Source organism: Eublepharis macularius, chromosome 2 (genome assembly GCF_028583425.1).
Source record: "Eublepharis macularius isolate TG4126 chromosome 2, MPM_Emac_v1.0, whole genome shotgun sequence".
NCBI classification, from domain to species: Eukaryota; Metazoa; Chordata; class Lepidosauria; order Squamata; family Eublepharidae; genus Eublepharis; species Eublepharis macularius.
The window spans coordinates 169,054,389-169,071,133 of NC_072791.1; the positions used below are offsets into that span (position 1 = coordinate 169,054,389).

A 16,745-nucleotide genomic window follows, 5' to 3' on the forward strand; every position below is an offset into this window, starting at 1 on the left:
TTAAATTTAGTCTATCTTGCCAAGCCAGTTGCTGTTTATTCCAATCATGAATGTTTAATTTTATTTCCTTAATTTTCTTTGTGTGGTTGTATTTTATAATGTGATTTATATTATTGGGGATATTAATTCCTAAGTAAGGAAGATATTTATCAACCCATTGATAATTATATAGTTCACAAAGCGTAGTTTTGGTTCTAGGTGTTATATTGATTGGTAAAATTGTGGATTTGGATGTGTTAGTTTTAAGACCTGAAATTTGGGCGAATAAAAATAGTGTTTTTTCCAATTGCTGTAATGAATCAATGGGCTTCCTAATGTATAAAAGAATATCGTCTGCAAACATACTTAATTTGAAGGTTTTGCTCTGAACTAATATACCATGAATGTTACTGTCTTTCTGGATTTGAATTGCTAGGGGTTCTATGGCTAAGGCAAACAAAAGCGGTGAAAGGGGACAACCCTGTCTTGTACCCCTAGTTATATTTATTGGTTGTGAGGAGATGTTGTTTATTATGATTTTGGCCTTGGCTTGTGAATATATTGTGTTGATGGATTGTACGAATTTGTTTCCAAAATTCATAAGATGTAGTAAGGATAAGAGGTAGGGAATTTCCAAAGAATCAAATGCTTTTTCCATGTCAAGTGAAAGAAATAGTGTTTCAGGTGATGTTTTTTGTTTACAGGAAGTAAGTAGCATTAGTGTTTTATGGATATTATCAGCAATGTCTCTACCAGGAATAAATCCAGTTTGATTTAAATGGATGTAGTTGCCTATGAAGGAGTTCAGTCTTTTGGTCATTACTGCAGTAAAAATTTTATAATCACTATTTAATAAGGAAATGGGACGATATGAGGCTGGGTTCATGATGTATCTACCTGGTTTTGGAATGACAATTATTGAGGTGTTGCTCCATGTGGGCGGAAGAAGACCATGGTCAAATAGAGTGTTACAAGTTTCTATAAATAGCGAAATTATATTAGTATTGAATTTTTTATAAAATTCTACCGGAAATCCATCAGGGCCTGCAGTTTTATTGTTCTTTTGGTTTTTGATCACCTCCAATATTTCTTTCGGTGAGACGGGTTCATTTAGAAATTGTCTGTGTTTGTCTTCTAATTTTTTGATATTATTGATATTGTTTAGAAATTGTGTTACATTGTCTTTAGTGGGGTTTTTTGAGGTGTATAATTTTCTATAAAATTCTTCCATTATTTGAGTTATCTCCTTTGGTTTGTTTTGTACATTGCTTTTGGAGTCTATTAGGGCTGATATTGTTTTGGATGCTCTCATCTCTTTTATTCTCCGTGAGAGTATTTTCAGTTGTTTTGGTGAGTAGTGCCAATGCTTTTGTTTCAGATGTAGAATATTTTTTTGTATTTGGGAAATTTCTAATGAGTCTAAAATTTTACGTTCATTTAGTAATTTATTGTATACTTTCTTGTTTCCTGATTCTTTGTGATTTTGTTCTAGCATTTTGATGTTCATAATTAGTAATTTTTGTTCTTTTTCAATTTATTTTTGTGTGCTGAAATTGATATTAAGTGACCCCTCAGGACAGCCTTAAGGGCATCCCATTTCATATGTGGACTGACTTCAGGAGTATCATTATCTTTCAAATAATTATTGATATGTTGTTCAATTAATTTGACTGTTGACTCTGTATAACAGAGATTTATCTAAGGTCCGAAGCGTCAGCTGCCTCGCGAGATCATCATTGATTTTTCATCTAAGAGGATCCGGGACACTATCCTATATAATTCATACAATGCAGATTTGGACTTTTTGGGTAATAAAGTTAAGATATTGAAAGACGTCCCATTTCTAGTTCGGAAAAGACGTTTTAAGTATAAAAAGTTCGCAGCTCTTCTGAGAGAACGTGGAATAAAGTACAAATGGTTATTTCCGGAAGGAATCTGGTTCAGTCACAAAGATCAAGCTTTCAAGATATTATCAGAAGATCAACTAAGGGATTTTGAGGATAAAAATCCGGCATTTCAGTGCACCAAGCAAGATGAAAAGGAGAAGTCTGAGGGTGGGGGGAGGAAACGAGCACTGCGGCTGCAGTTGCTCAGAGAGAATTGCGTCCGGGACCCAGGAGGGGAAGGAAAATTTAATTTGAATTTAAATTGTAATTTGCATTTAGTAAGGTCAACCACTCCATCAATATAACATAAAGCTTTAACTTTTGAATAATGGCAGTATGAAGGGAAAACATTTTGTGTAGCATAGTTGTTACATGTTGTAGTTGTTGTGTTTTTTTTTCCTTCCTCCCCTTGTTCCCTTTCTTCCCTTTGTATTAAAAAATAATAATAATAATAATAAAAAAAGAGATTTATCTAAGGTCCAATGTTTTTCTGTAGTTGTTTGTGGTTCTATGTTGTATGAACAGGAGGTCCAAGCGTGGTCTGACCATGTTATATTTCCAATTTGTGCATTTGTTACTGTGTTTTTTAATTTTAACGTGATTAATATATAATCGATTCTAGTGTAAATGTTGTGGCGTGGGGAGAAGTAAGTGTAGTCTTTTTCTTGTGTGTGCATTAAACGCCAAATGTCTATCAGTTGAAATCTTTTCAGTAATGGGGCCAGGCCCGTGTTGCTCTTTTTGCTGTGAGTGTTATAATGTGATTTATCTAGTTATAATTACAAATATAGTTGAGATCTGCCCCTATTATTAATTCTCCATCCTGAAAGTTTTTTAGTTTGTTAAGTACATCTTTTATAAAATTTAGTTGATTCAAATTGGGAGCATATATTGAAGCTATGGTAATTTTTTGGTTGTTTAGTAGGCCTTTAATAAATAGATATCTGCCTTGGGGGTCCTTGTGGGATGATATATATTGGAAGTCTAGGGTTTTGGCAATGATGATTGAAACACCCCTCGATTTGGAAGATCCCTGTGCATGGAATTGTTGTTTAATCCATCTGGTTTTTAGATCAGATTTGCTATTTGGTTTAAAATGTGTTTCTTGTAAAATTGCTATGTCAGCCTTCAAGTTTTGCAAATTTGATAAAATTCTCCGTCTCTTAATTGCATTTTTAAGTCCTTTAACATTGTAAGAGATTATATTGATTTTTGAGTGAGACATGTTGCACTGTTCAGTAGGTTATTTACTATAGGAACAATATAAATTGTGTTCACCACTTATAAATGAAATAAAAGGGATGGTGTACTTAGAAAATCTAAGTTCTTTCTTTTCTTTTTTTTTGTTTTTTTTCTATTTCAAATACAATTGGTTTCTATGTATCTTGAATGAATCTTAGTGGGTTAACTAAAATATGATTTACCACTTTTAGTACAGTAGCATAAAATTCATATTCAGGTACATACCTATAACACCTTCTCAAGTTTTAGTCAAAATAAATCCAATCTAGTATTAGGCTTTTGTGTTCAAGCCTTTCTTAACAACACTACTATATATCTAGTTTTTAGTATAACAATTTTAATAAGTAATAAGTTGTGTATGAAAATAAACGATTTATAAGTATTAATGAATTCAAAGTACCTAAATCTATATTTAAGCAATCAACTCTCCCCTTTAACTTATTCCCCTTCCCCTTAAATTCTCTCACTTAAATATCTATTGATTCAAGAAGTTGTATTACTTTGTGCTGGAGTTTAAGCTTCTAATTTCAGCTTTAAGCTCCTTCCCCCACTCCAATTCCCACCCAAACCCCCCCCCCAAAATGTTTATAGTTACCAAAGACTGAGAGCGAGTTAACTATATTAGCTAGCTTATCCCCCCACCCTTAACCCCTTCTGTTTACAAAATCCCCTCCCACTTCCTTAAATTCTCCTTAGAAAAGCTTTATGCAAAATAAATTATTACAGCTTCCTGAAGCTAAGAGGTTGCTTTGCCCTCTTCAGCCGTCGGTCTCTAACTTATGTTAGCAAGCTGTAAAAAAAAAAAAAATCTGAAATCAGAGGCTACTCTTGAGTATCCAACCTCTCCCTTGCCATAACCCCCCATTCAAGCGTAGTTATTATAGTATAATTTTAATTACCCCCTTATTACGTGTTACATAGGAGTCTCTCTTGCAAATTCATGTTGGACGAACAGGGATCTTGCTTCCTTTTAGGGGGGAAAGCGCTTGATCCATTTTTCTTTTTTGTGAGATCTTATCCAGGTCCATTGGTGTTTCTGCGTTGATTTTTTGTAGAAGCATTTTACCAGTGAGTTCATCTGAAGCGGTTAGGCGTTTTCCTTGAAAGCTAATTGATAGAGTGGTCAAATTCATCCATCTGTATGGAATTGCGGCTTGATTTAAGGCTTCTGTGATCGATCTCATTTGTTTTCTTTTATTCAGAACCTCTCCGGGCAGGTCTGTGAAGACCAGAATTGGATTGCTTCCGTAAAAAAGTGAACCCACTTTCCTGGCCTCAGTTAAAATTTTCTTTCGGGTTCTTTTTTTTTTTTTGAAAAATTTTATTTTTTAATTACTAGAACTACAAAAAGGAACAAGTGGGAACAGGGAGAAGGGGAAGAAACAACACATAACAACACAAACACTACATCTACAAGTAATGCATTCCCTTCATCCTGGAATTGTTTAACATTTAAACTTTGTATAATGCTGATAGATTGGTAGATCTTATAAAATACAAACTACAATCAGGATTAGGTCTTCTTCCCCCCTCTGGGCCTCGGTCGCAATTCTCTCTGAACAGCTACAGTCACTGTGCTCGTTCCCTCCTCCCCTCCCCCTTCAGGCTTGAAACCCTCTTCTTCTTGCTGGAAATCTTGGTGTTTACACACAAAGTCCCTTAGCTGATCTTCTGATGTTATCTTGTGAGCTTGATCTTTATAGCTAAACCAAATACCTTCTGGAAATAACCATTTGTACTTTATTTCACGTTTCCTCAGAAGAGCTGCAAACCTTTTATATTTAAATCTTCTTTTCCGAGCTAAAAATGGAACGTCCTTCAATATCTTGACCTTATTGCCCAGAAAGTCCAAATCCGCATTGTATGAATTATATAGGATGGTGTCCTGGATCTTCTTAGATGAAAAGTCAATAATAATCTCATGAGGCAGCTGACGCTTCGTTGCATATTTTGAAGAAGCCTGACGGACTTCCAAAATGGCGTTTTTTAACTCTTCTTTAGTTGCCTTCACGGGTATCGTCAAAAGTTCCGACACTAGATCCTTTAAATTCCCATTTTCCTCCTCCTTCACATTCTGGAGACGCAATATTGTCTGAGCACAATCCACTTGCAACCCGATCAGTTGGTTCTCCAACAGCTTTAAGTCTTTGTTTGTTGCCCTCATGAGTGCTGCGTTTTCCTGCCCCCCCCCGCTGCTTCCTTAATGGTTTTCACTTCACTCTCAATTAAGCCAACCCTTTGATCAGTTTCGTTTAACTTGTCAACAAAGGGCTTTATGGCTTCGATGACCGACCGCTTTACTAGCTCCTCCAGATACTCTCCTTTCCCCTGCAAAGCAGCCGAGATAGATTTGCCCATAGCGGGGCTCTGCTTTTTTGTCGCCATCTTAGGGGGGGGGGGAATCCGCCAGCCAAGTTTCGATACTCAGTGAGGGGGAAGAAATCCAAGCCTTCTTAGCTTCAAATCCCACCAATCCTTCGGATACGCTTGTAGTAACAGAAGGGATTAGCTACTTACAGGTTTTCACCTTAGATCTGCTTTTTGCCGTTCTCCATGGCCCGGCAGCACGCGAAGTGCTGCGCAAGTCTGCCGGCCTCCATAGGAACAAATGGGCAATTTACCCCATCGCATCGATTTCGGGGGGGTTCTTCCCGTCGCGCTCCGGACCCTGACACCCTCACTGGGAGTCTTGGGGGCTAACCTTTGCAGGTCAGCCGCCCGGTCAGGCAGCTCGGGCGCTTCCTCCCGGACCTGCGGAGAGGAGCATCCGACATGGCCGAGAAAACGAAACCGAATCATTTTCTTTCGGGTTCTGTTGTCTTGAAATTCAACTAAAATGTCTCGTGGGGTGTCCCGTTGTCTTTTGGGACCCACCCTGTATGCTTTGTTGATTATTGGCGCTATTCCCTCCTCTAGTTGTAGGGATGATGCCAGCCAATTTACCATGAATGCAATAAGATCTATGTTCTGCATGGCTTCCTCATCCAGTCCTCTAAATCGGAGGTTCTGCTGACGGGATGCGGCTTCTAGTTGCATGATCCTTTCTTGCAAATCATTTTGGCCATCTTTTAAAGCGTGCACTTCGCTTTGTGTTTCTACGGTTAATTCCATCGCTTTCTCAGCTTTTTGATTTGTTTGTATAGCTCAGTTTTTATTTCCATTAATTGTGAGTTTATTGGCTTAAGCAGCATAGATATCTGGGTGAGTATGCTGCGTTCTAGGGTGGCTAGATGAGGAGGTAGCTCGGACTCGGGTAGTTTGGAAACAGGAGCTGCGTCATTCCTCCGTTCGCCCGCCTTTTCTATTTGCTCACCTTGCTCCTTCTCCGGCAACGCCGCTTGGTTTGAAGCAGGATAAAAGTCTAACAGCTTTTTCACCGTTTTGTTTTGATGTTTCTTTTTGTCGTTATCTTGTTTGCCCATAGTAAGATGGCAAGGGTAGTTATTATGTTGATTTTTCTAGGGGTATCGGCAAGGGAGAGACGGAGCTCAGCTAACACGCATCCATATTCGCTGGCTCGCTTGCCACACCCCGGCAGGATTTCCTTTTCAAGGGTTCTCACAATTTAATGTTTGGTTATTGATTTGTTTAAACTGTTTTTCTTGTGCTATATTCATTTTTTTACGTTATGTTGTGATTTAGTTTTAGCTTCTTGTAGGCTGTCTTGAATTCCTATTGGGAGAAAGGTGGAGTGAAAGATTTAAATGGATAAAAAGGAACAGCTTAGCTGTAGCAAAAGCTTCAAGCAAAATAGACAATGAAGATGAGCTGTGGTTAGCAAACATGGCTAAACCTGAGCAACAAAGAGTGGAGCCCAGATATACTTGTAGACTTACCCCCTCCCTATCAGTTTGTATTTTAGAGATCAGTTTGTATTTTAGAGATTACAGCAAAGTCATGAAAAGCCACGGATGGTGTTAAAAGAAACATGTGTCACAACATTTGATTGTTTTGATGTCTAACCTGTACTCTGCACAAGAGGCTACTGTTAAGATGGAATATGCAGAAACAGAATGGTTTCCAATGGCAAAGGTGTCAGACAAGAATCTATACACAATCTATACACAAAACATATCATAAAGAAATCTGCATTAGATTTATGTAACCCCCAGCGTCCCAAGGACCAGGTTCAATATGTTTACCAATTGAAATATAAATGCAATTTATTTAAACACAACTATGAAAACATTCCCAGTTATTAATACTGGATCAGTAACCAGTGACCCCAGAGTACAGTCCTACTCACAATCCTCTGGTAAAGTGTGCAGACAGTTCTATAGATTTGGCCAGAGGCTTTGCCTGGAACAGCGTCCCAAATATCTAGCAGGCCTTGCCACAGCAGTACTCTTCTTGTGAAGATGCTTTCTGAATCCTGGGGCTTGCTTGTTGCCCTAGGAGCAGTTCCCCTTTTCTCCTAGCAAGATGAAGTGGGGCAGCTCTGTGCTAGGGTGCTGGTCTCAAGCAGTCAATGAGTTCAGCTGCCAGCAATTCCTGCTCTTGCTTCTTCAGCTCTTCCCAGCTACTGCAGTTCTTCCAGGGAGAAGAGTTCAGCTCTTCCAGCCCGTAGTTTCAGCTCTGTGATGATCTGAGCTCCAAAGCTTGGAAACAAGCTTTGCCTTCCAAGCAGCAGCAGTGGCAGTTATTCCCCACTTTAGTATTTCCAGCTAGCCTAGTCCTGTATAACACCACTCCTCTTAGTCATGGTGGCCTCTTTTTTAATATACATGCCCCATGGGCCTTTGCTAAACATGCAAATTAAACAACCCTAGGTACAGCTCAATTATCTGTTAGCCTGGTCTATGTATCTGCAGTCTATTACTCAGGCCTAGGTCCTAGGCCCCAAACCCTTTTTCCAGTACAGGCTTACAGGTTAGATGAAGATTTGAAATGACTATTGATGAAAGTTAAAGGAAAAAGCACTAAAGTAGGATTACAGTTGAACATCAAGAAGACAAAAGTGACTACTGAGGAATTGCACAATTTTAAAGTTAACAATGAAGAAAATGAAATTGAAAGATTTTCATTGAAAGAAATGAAATGAAAGATTTTCTATTGCTTGGCTCAGTCACCAACCAAGGGGAAACTGGAACCAAGAAATTGGAAGGAGATTGAGACTTGGAAGGGCAGCAATGAAGGAACTAGAAAAAATCCTTAAGGATAAGGATGTGTCGCTGGGGACCAAGATCAAGATAATTCATACTATGGTTCATCCTGAACTGCACATTTGTTATCTGGATATAGAAATGCCTAACCTGCCATTTTATTTACAGTATTAAGTGTATTTAATATGCTTGCTATAAAGATGGAACACGTATACATCAAGCAGGTGAAGTAGAGACATACCTGTAACACTGTCAATTTTCAGTTGCAGTTGTTGGTTGCTCAGCTTCATTAGGTGGATTTCTTCTGTTAAATTTCTGGTGCAGCTTCCTCCCTCTCTCTGGAAGTTTGTTTCCTTCTGTTCTGTCTCATTGGAATAGTGATTCACCAGTTTTTCTGGTGAAGACGGGTGGGTTTTTCTTATCTGATCCATCTGTTTGTATATCTCATATACTGTCAGGATTGAAAACAAGAAGTCATCATGGAATAAATGCATATAGCCCACCACCTATTTCTTCTAATATTTATTATCTAAATGTACTGATTTTCCCATATTGTTTTACATTTTCTATGGAGCTCCATGTAAGGGTGCCTGAACATGCCCATTTTCATTTATTTTTGGTTATTGTTTTCTTGGAAGCTTTTTGTATTATCTATTTTTCATTACTGTTCTTCTCTGTTCAGTGCATAGCATTTTACACCAGTTTCTGCCATTTCTTCACTGCATGTCATTTTTTGTTTTTTAAACAACTTAAGCAAAAACAGATAGCCATTTTTAACAGTAATATTTCTACTGAATTTTATTAGTATAAGCAAGAAAAGAAAACATCTGCAGTCTCATCATGAGTGGGGAGAAACCACAGCAGAAACTGGGACTTTTGAACCAAGACGTCAGGGGGGGTCCAACCATCCACCAAGGAGCCTTCCTCCAGCTGAGGAACCTTCTTCCAACATGGCTCTTCATCCAATGAAAGAGCCACAAGTTGGAGGAAGGCTTTGACCCCTAAGAAAAGGGTAGGATCTATTCCAGCTTGTCCGTGATATTTGGTAACATTCCTAATTCAGTAAAAAGTATTCTTATTCATGCAGATCTAGAAGCAAAAGACAGTATATCTCAGTCATTTCAAATCTTCATTTCCATCTCCACATTACAAGCAGTAAATAATGCGATAAATGTACTGTTATTACACATTCATTGTGGTCAGTGCAGATGTCTTCTTTTCAGGCTGGAGGGAATATTATGTTTTGCATCAGGAGAAATATGATTCTTCCTTCAGCATCTATTGTTATTGCTACTGGGCTGTGGAATGTGATCCTGCAGTGTTGCAGCAGGCACCTATTGGCTTTTGCCTCTGATGTAAATGATGATAAATGACCCTGCCATAAGGGCTCAGGCACACCATTTCATTTTATTTTCCTTAGTTCTTTAAAGAAGGTCTGTTCTGAAACACATAACCACACTAATTTTGCTTTGGAATGGGAAGGAACAATAGTAGGGCTATCCTGCAAGGCCTCTGTACTACTGTCTATGCATTGGATATGGGACTATGTGACACTATTACACAAAATTCAGGGGTCCCAAATGTAGAGCCCGTGGGTGCCATGATGACTGCCTGGTGACACTTTCACAGGGAACTGCCATGTATTTCAGGAAAGTAAGCAGGGTCATTGTGAAAGCAGAACTATTTTGTGTTTTGTCCTCCTTCCTGATGCTTGCTTTTCATGTGTGTTGTATTTTATCCTTCCACTCCCTCCAGTAGTCTTCTCTGTGTATGAAATCCCCCGTAGGTTTCTTCTGTGTGTGCATGTGTGTGTTTATATTTCCCATCCTCCTTCCTCTTGGCTCCATGTCCTATGGCAGACATTGAATTGGAACCCCCCCTCCAAATGTTGGGGACCCCTCACAAAATGTGACTGAGTATGCATTCTTTGAAATTGAATAAACCATTGTTATAGCAGAACTACTCAGGACCAAAACATTATCTGTTTTATTTCTAAGGCATTTCTCCTGAAGTTAAGGATAGTTCACACGTGCAATGGCATTCCATCCCCAGCACTGCAGATTAAATTCCATCCCTCAGCACGTCTGCAAACGTAGATCCCATGTAATCCTTCTACTCTTGCTATTTATCAGATGGGAGTAAGGAAACCTCCACTCCCCACATTGTCCTGCCTCACTCCAAAATGCCACAATGGACTAAATGATATAATGGCCAGTGATGTGATGTGACATCATTTCCATTTACACAGCTGGAAATGATGGCCGAATCCACACTTCGCTACCTTCCACTTTTCATACGCAATAATTGCGCTGGATTCTATCCCGCAATGTCCCAGTCTGTGTTCACATCCCCTCTCTTACTGTGGCAGCGTCGCACTATACTTTGTCCACATCCCTGGGAGAATTGTGCAATACGGGGCGGGTTTAGATCCGCCGTGGCCAATGATGACATCGCATACTTTAAAAAAAAATGAATACCATATTTCTGTTATAGCGATTTTTCACTCAATTGCTATGGCGAGGCCAAACCCCCTTTGATGCCTGTGATTGGTCAATGTTGTTCTTTGCCATTTTTCTAGATATCCATTGGACCATTTTTCTGGCAGGCAAATTTGAAATGATATTTAAGGTGGGGGCGATCCAAGCTCTCTTTGTTGGGTGTTAGAGGCGGATGTTGGTCACCACCATGGCTCCGAGGGAGACGATTTTGTTTCTCATTGTGGGACATTGGTGGGACAGAGGTGTTTGCATGGCCAATTACCACAGATTACTGTGTTACCGCTCAACTATGATTATAGGATAGCGATTTTTCGCTATACCGATTTCAATATTTTTTTTAAAAACCTGGAAGGAGTCAACCTTTGCAGCCACAGAAATTACCTAGGCTCTCCTTCGGCAGTAAAACATAATTCACTGAAATAAAAATGATGCCCCCCCACCCCTGATGCCTCCATGGGCATTTTTCAATGCTCTAAACCACTTGTAGGTGATCTTCATGAATGGGATTGCACAATAGTGCTAGGAATGCCCCCCCTTTTAAAAAATATAATAAACAGGATGGGGGTGCAGGCATGCCTTGAACAGAGTTGGAATCATAAGAATTGCTTTGCAAAGAGGGACGGTGTTCTGGAAGAGCAAGCAACAAGGAAGTGGGGGTGGTTAAAAGGGGGCGGTCTCTTTGTAAACTGCTTCTATTTGTTCACATCTATGGTGAGAACTGTGCAAGAGAAGTGTTTGAAAGTGTGAAAAACTCATCTGAAGCGCAGCAAAACAGATGTGAAAGAATGGTGGGATTGAGGTAAGAGTATGTGAACAGCCCTCTGAGAAGCGCATAAATGGCGGGAAAATTGTGGCAAACTTGAGGTGTGTGGATTCAGCCGATATCACGATGTTATGATGTGTCTGCCCCCGAAGTCTCCTGAGAACTGGCAACCCCAACATCTTCCCCATACACGTTACCTGTTTTGAGGAGGGAGCTGTTATGACATGATGTGACTGACCGCCTGCTGCTGCTATCTGCTAGTCAGATCTGAGAGACAGTGATGGTACACAACAGTGTCATGTTGATTACTTCTTAAACTAGCACTGCTAGCCTCTAGGGCATGTAGATGTAGGCATGGGAAGTAACCACACTCCCTACCCCTTTACATGATTGAGTTGTTTCAGAACATTACCACAAATTGTGTGGAAACAGACGTATTGCAGCAGATCCCACACTATTATTTATTTATTTACTTCTTTTACACCCCATCTTTCTTCCCAGTGAGGGCCCCAAATGGCCTGCATCATTTGCCTTGCCTCCATTTTATCCTCACATCAACCCCATGAAGTAGATAAGGCTGAGAGTGTGTGACTGGTCCAAGATCACCCAGCAAACTTCCATGGCAAAGTGGGGGATCTCCCAGGTCCTAGTCTGATTCTGTAATTAACATACCACACTGGGTCTCATTAGAGGTAAGGTATGCTCCTGGATTTGGTTGTGAACCATTAAGTGCTACAAAATAAATGCTACACATGCATGTCTGAGCTGATCCTTAGTTTTTTGGTTCCACAGGCATTTACAACAAACATTCCATAATCAATTTGGAAAAAAAGGTTTGCCCAGAATCATTCCTTTTTATCTCCCCAGATAATTATTCTGTAGCATTTATTGAGTTATGTAATACGTTTTTTAAAAAAGTTATATCATCTTGTAGAAGAGGAAGCATTTAAAAAGCCTACCCAGGCTGTCATTAATGTCCTTATAATAACAGATGTGTCTAACGTGGCTAGACATGAAAGCATCTGGGAAATAGTTTGGGAGGCAAGAATTATTTATTTGTATCCTGGGAATTTGTCCTTAATAAATCCTTTGTTTTTTTATTTTTTTGTTGCTATCAACATTAGAAATGCCCTCAAATATTTTATATTTTATTACATGTATATGTACAGCATTTTCATTTGGATATTTGTAAGTATTTATATTACAACCCCTCCTCAGACTTAAGAATAATCATGGCTAAGAATCTTATTTTTCCCAAAATCATTAACACATTTTTAATGGTCTGAAATACAATAGCCAATTCAGAATCGGTTCCTGAAAGGCAGATGGATCTGCAATGCATTCCTGGGAGTAAATGGATTTAGCTCTTTAGCAAAGTTCTTTGCCCAGATCCAACATGTCATCCTTGGTGGTGGCATGTGCCAAACTTTGCCTTCCTCCTTGAGCGTCTTAATTGAACTAGATTTACAAACAAAATGCTGTTACAAACAATCTTTGAAGTTTGATCCTGGACAGTAGATAGCATTTACCTTTGTAAGCCAATATTCCAAAGCCTGCACTGAGCACAATCAGGTACACTATAATCATAGTCCATACACAGCGTTTGGAAAACCTTTTCTGGCTTTTTGGCTCTAAAATTTATGAGAGAAACAAAACAAACAAACAGATAATGGAGATCTATCATTTCCAAATGATCAGCGTGTAGTGTGTGATGTATTGCTTTTTGAGGCCAAAATAATAGTATTCATGTAGGTGGCAGAACATAAGGTAATAGCAAAGTGAGGGAAATCTACAGAATCATTATCACTACATCACTGTTACTCTGAGTTTTGGCAAATAGCTATGGCAGAAAAATTGACACATCAACTTAGAGTTGTTAAAAAGGAATGCCAGAATGTCAGATTTTTATGAAACATGACAAAACTCCATTTCATTTACCAATCAGAAGAACAGCACCCAATACCAGAATTTATTTGAACCCTTCCTCAAGTTAAGGAAAAGAAATTAGATTCATATTATATTTAGAAATGTTTTTAAAAACCCCTCGCATATGCCATTAAAAATTTCCTCTCTGACTTATATCATGCAAGATAAATTTGAAAAGTCCTCCATTAACCATTTGATTCAACATTGCCTGGTTTCTTTTTCATTTTCTCTCTCTCTCATTTTTCTTCCTTTTCTTATTTAATCTTTTTTTTGTATTATATGCTCCTTATTCTTATATGTAATATTGTATGTGATTTAGATGGTGGGTTTATTCTTTTTTTCTTGTGTTTGAAAAATCAATAAAATTATTGTTTGTTTTTTTAAAAAGGCCACAATCCTATGCAGTTACTTTTCTGGATTTTCTCCAAAGGGAGAAAGGGAGAAAAGGAACAACTCAAGGAGACCTGCTCAGAAGTAAGTGCCATGTTATTTAGCAGAGATTACTCCTTGAAAGTGTCCTTAAACCTGCAACCATAGTCTTTTCCTGATGGGGTAAGAATACTGTTGCCAGAGCAAGAGTCATAAGATCCAGGCCACTGAAATCAGGGACTTACATCTGAGTCAGCATGAATATTACTGTTCTGTATGGGGCAACACCATTCTTTGTTTAACATGTTTGAAAACGGTCCTTTATTTCTAGATAAAAGTCTACGCCCTGTGTCCTCCTCATTTTCTCAGAACAAGGAAGTCAACAAGTCCTATACATATTTGCTTGGAAACAAGTTCTGTGGAATCCAAATAAGTGTGTGGAGGATTGCAGCCACAGCATGTGGTGTACTAACGGCTTGTGATCCCCTGTTTTAGAACTGTTTCACACCATCATTTTTCTATAAGATGAGGAAAAAGTATACGGTGTGGCTTTTTACTGGATTTGGGCACATCAAACTGGTTCTGAGAACGCTCCAACACAGGGCCTCAGCATTGACTCATTTTCTGAAAGATCTTTCTGTTGTGGAAAAACAGTATAGAAGTATATTATATAAATGTATGGGGTAAACTCAATCTATTATCTATGTTACTCAATCTATAATCTATATTATATTATTTTAATAGTTGGTTGTTGTGGGTTTTCTGGGCTGTATTGCCGTGGTCCACGTGGTCCACGGCAATACAGCCCAGAAAACCCACAACAACCATCGTTCTCCGGCCGTGAAAGCCTTCGACAATACATATTTTAATAGTGTTTATATGTATGCTGTAAACCACCTTGAGCACCAAATATGGTGGAGAGGCAGCATATAAGTTAAATGAATGAATAAATAACATGAATAAATAAATCTAGACACATGCTGAATGATTCACAAGATTGGATTAGCACACCAACTTTAATTGAAAAGTCAGGTCAGGTCAACATCAGTGTGAAACCATCCCTTGGTCTTTCCTCTCTGTTGGATTCACAAACACAGCAACTTGTCACATTGGGCTTATTCACTGGAGGCATAAGATTTACCTTGGAATTCAAGGAAAAGTAATTCCTGATTCGACTGTAATGGCATCGTCAGAGTACAAAATACACACCTTGCACCTGCTGTGAATGGGGTACTCACATTTCCCTGGTCACTTTTCTGGCAAAATATAGAAAAGTAGTGACTAGATTTCTTTTGCTGGACAAAAAACCACTGACTTCATAGTGAAATCTTAAGCAGAGTTACTCCAATCTAAGCCCGTTGATTTCAGCAGGTTTAGACTAGAGTAACTCTGCTTAGGATTTCACTGTAAATGTGTGTTCCACTGACCATTTATATGAAGTACATATATTTGTAGGAAACTTCCAAATGTTAAGTGAATAATGACCCCCTCGGAATCTGTTAGCCACTGAAGTGGCATGATACGCCACTATTTCTCTCAGCATTATTAAAACAAGACCGTGCCATGTTATGCAACAAAACCAAATTAAACCTTTCAAAAGAAAAGCACTCAAACATTATTTCCCTAACTATCTCTCTCACAGTAAGTATATCATATTCAGTGAAAATACTTTTTACTTTACCACTTATTTCAAATGCCATGATTTCAGACGAAAGCTTCATCTTCTCTGTACAAGTTAGTGTTCTGGTGTCACTGGAGAGCTCGTCTTCATTCAAACAAGCATGGTTATCCATGATCATTTTTTTAACTGTTAAATAAAGGCACTGAAGAGAAAGGGGGGTTCCTAATGTATCTACTGAATATGTATGAAGATGGGCATTTTCAATTGGTGAGGATTTTTGTACTAGCTTTGCAAAAAAAAATTCTGACGTGGTATATTTAGCAATTCTTCCTCAAACTTTTAACTAGGATGGCCAATGCATTGCTTTTGATGCATGAAAGAAAGTGACATACACAAGACCCTCATTTTCTAAGGTGTTTTTTTGCCAGTAATATGAATGCTTATCTGCTTCATTTTTATTCCACTCATCCTCCAAAGAGTTCTGAGTGGTTCTTCCTCCCTTATTTTATTCTCTCAACAACTCCATGAAATAGGTTAGACTGAGAGACCCACTGATCTAAGCTTCATGGCAGTGTGAACTGTGCAGATTTGAGGTGGGATTGCTCAAATCTTGATCCAACACTGTAACCATTATACCACATTGGTTCACTGAAACCTATAGCACTTTCAAGCAACAGTGACATTATGAACAGATATGAAGCTACCTTATACTGAATCAGATCACTGGTCCATCACAGTCAGTATGTCTACTCAGACTGGCAGTGGCTGTCTCCAGGATTTCAGGTAGAAGTCTTTCACGTCACTTACAACCAGATCCTTTAACTAATGATGCTGGGGATTAAATTTGGGACTAGAGATGGACACGAACCGAAATATGAACCAAAATCAAGCATGAACCAGGCCGGTTCATGGTTCATGAACCACGGTTCATCAGATCCCATTTCTGATGAACTGCCACGAACTTTTAGGCTGGTTCGTTTAGTTTGTTTTTTGGTTCGTCACTGCAGACAGCCTGGTGCCAATCAATCAGTTTCCTAGGCAACAGGGGATGGACTTCCTGCAGGCCTCCTGCTGACCCAAAAGTGAACTTCTGGTGGCCCTGAAGTGACCTTCTGCTGACCCGGAAGTGATGATTTTCTGACCTGGATGTGATGTTTTCACGAACCAAATGAACCAGTTCAAGAACTGGTTCATGAAATTTGACGAACCACCAGGGGTCATTTCGTAGAAAAAGAGCTGGAGGAACTTATTAACATAACTCATTAGCATAGCTAATGAGGCTCCCCAGCCGTCGCTTCTGACTGCATCAATGTATTGTATGGTTCATTAAGACACTAGCAAAGAATACACAGTACTATA

General features: G+C 38.9%; 1 protein-coding gene across 1 annotated transcript in view; it reads right to left on the reverse strand.

Annotated features, from left to right (window-relative positions):
* Positions 1-15,578, reverse strand: part of MARCO (macrophage receptor with collagenous structure) — a 42,482-nt gene extending 26,904 nt beyond the window's left edge. Inside the window, exons 1-3 of the mRNA XM_054971877.1 lie at positions 15,447-15,578; positions 13,000-13,101; positions 8,451-8,660 (exon numbers count right to left, since the gene is read on the reverse strand). Coding sequence (XP_054827852.1) covers positions 8,451-8,660; positions 13,000-13,101; positions 15,447-15,564 — 430 coding nt within the window. The 5' untranslated portion in view covers positions 15,565-15,578. The remainder of the gene's footprint in view (positions 1-8,450; positions 8,661-12,999; positions 13,102-15,446) is intronic.
* Positions 15,579-16,745: the final 1,167 nt, after the last annotated feature.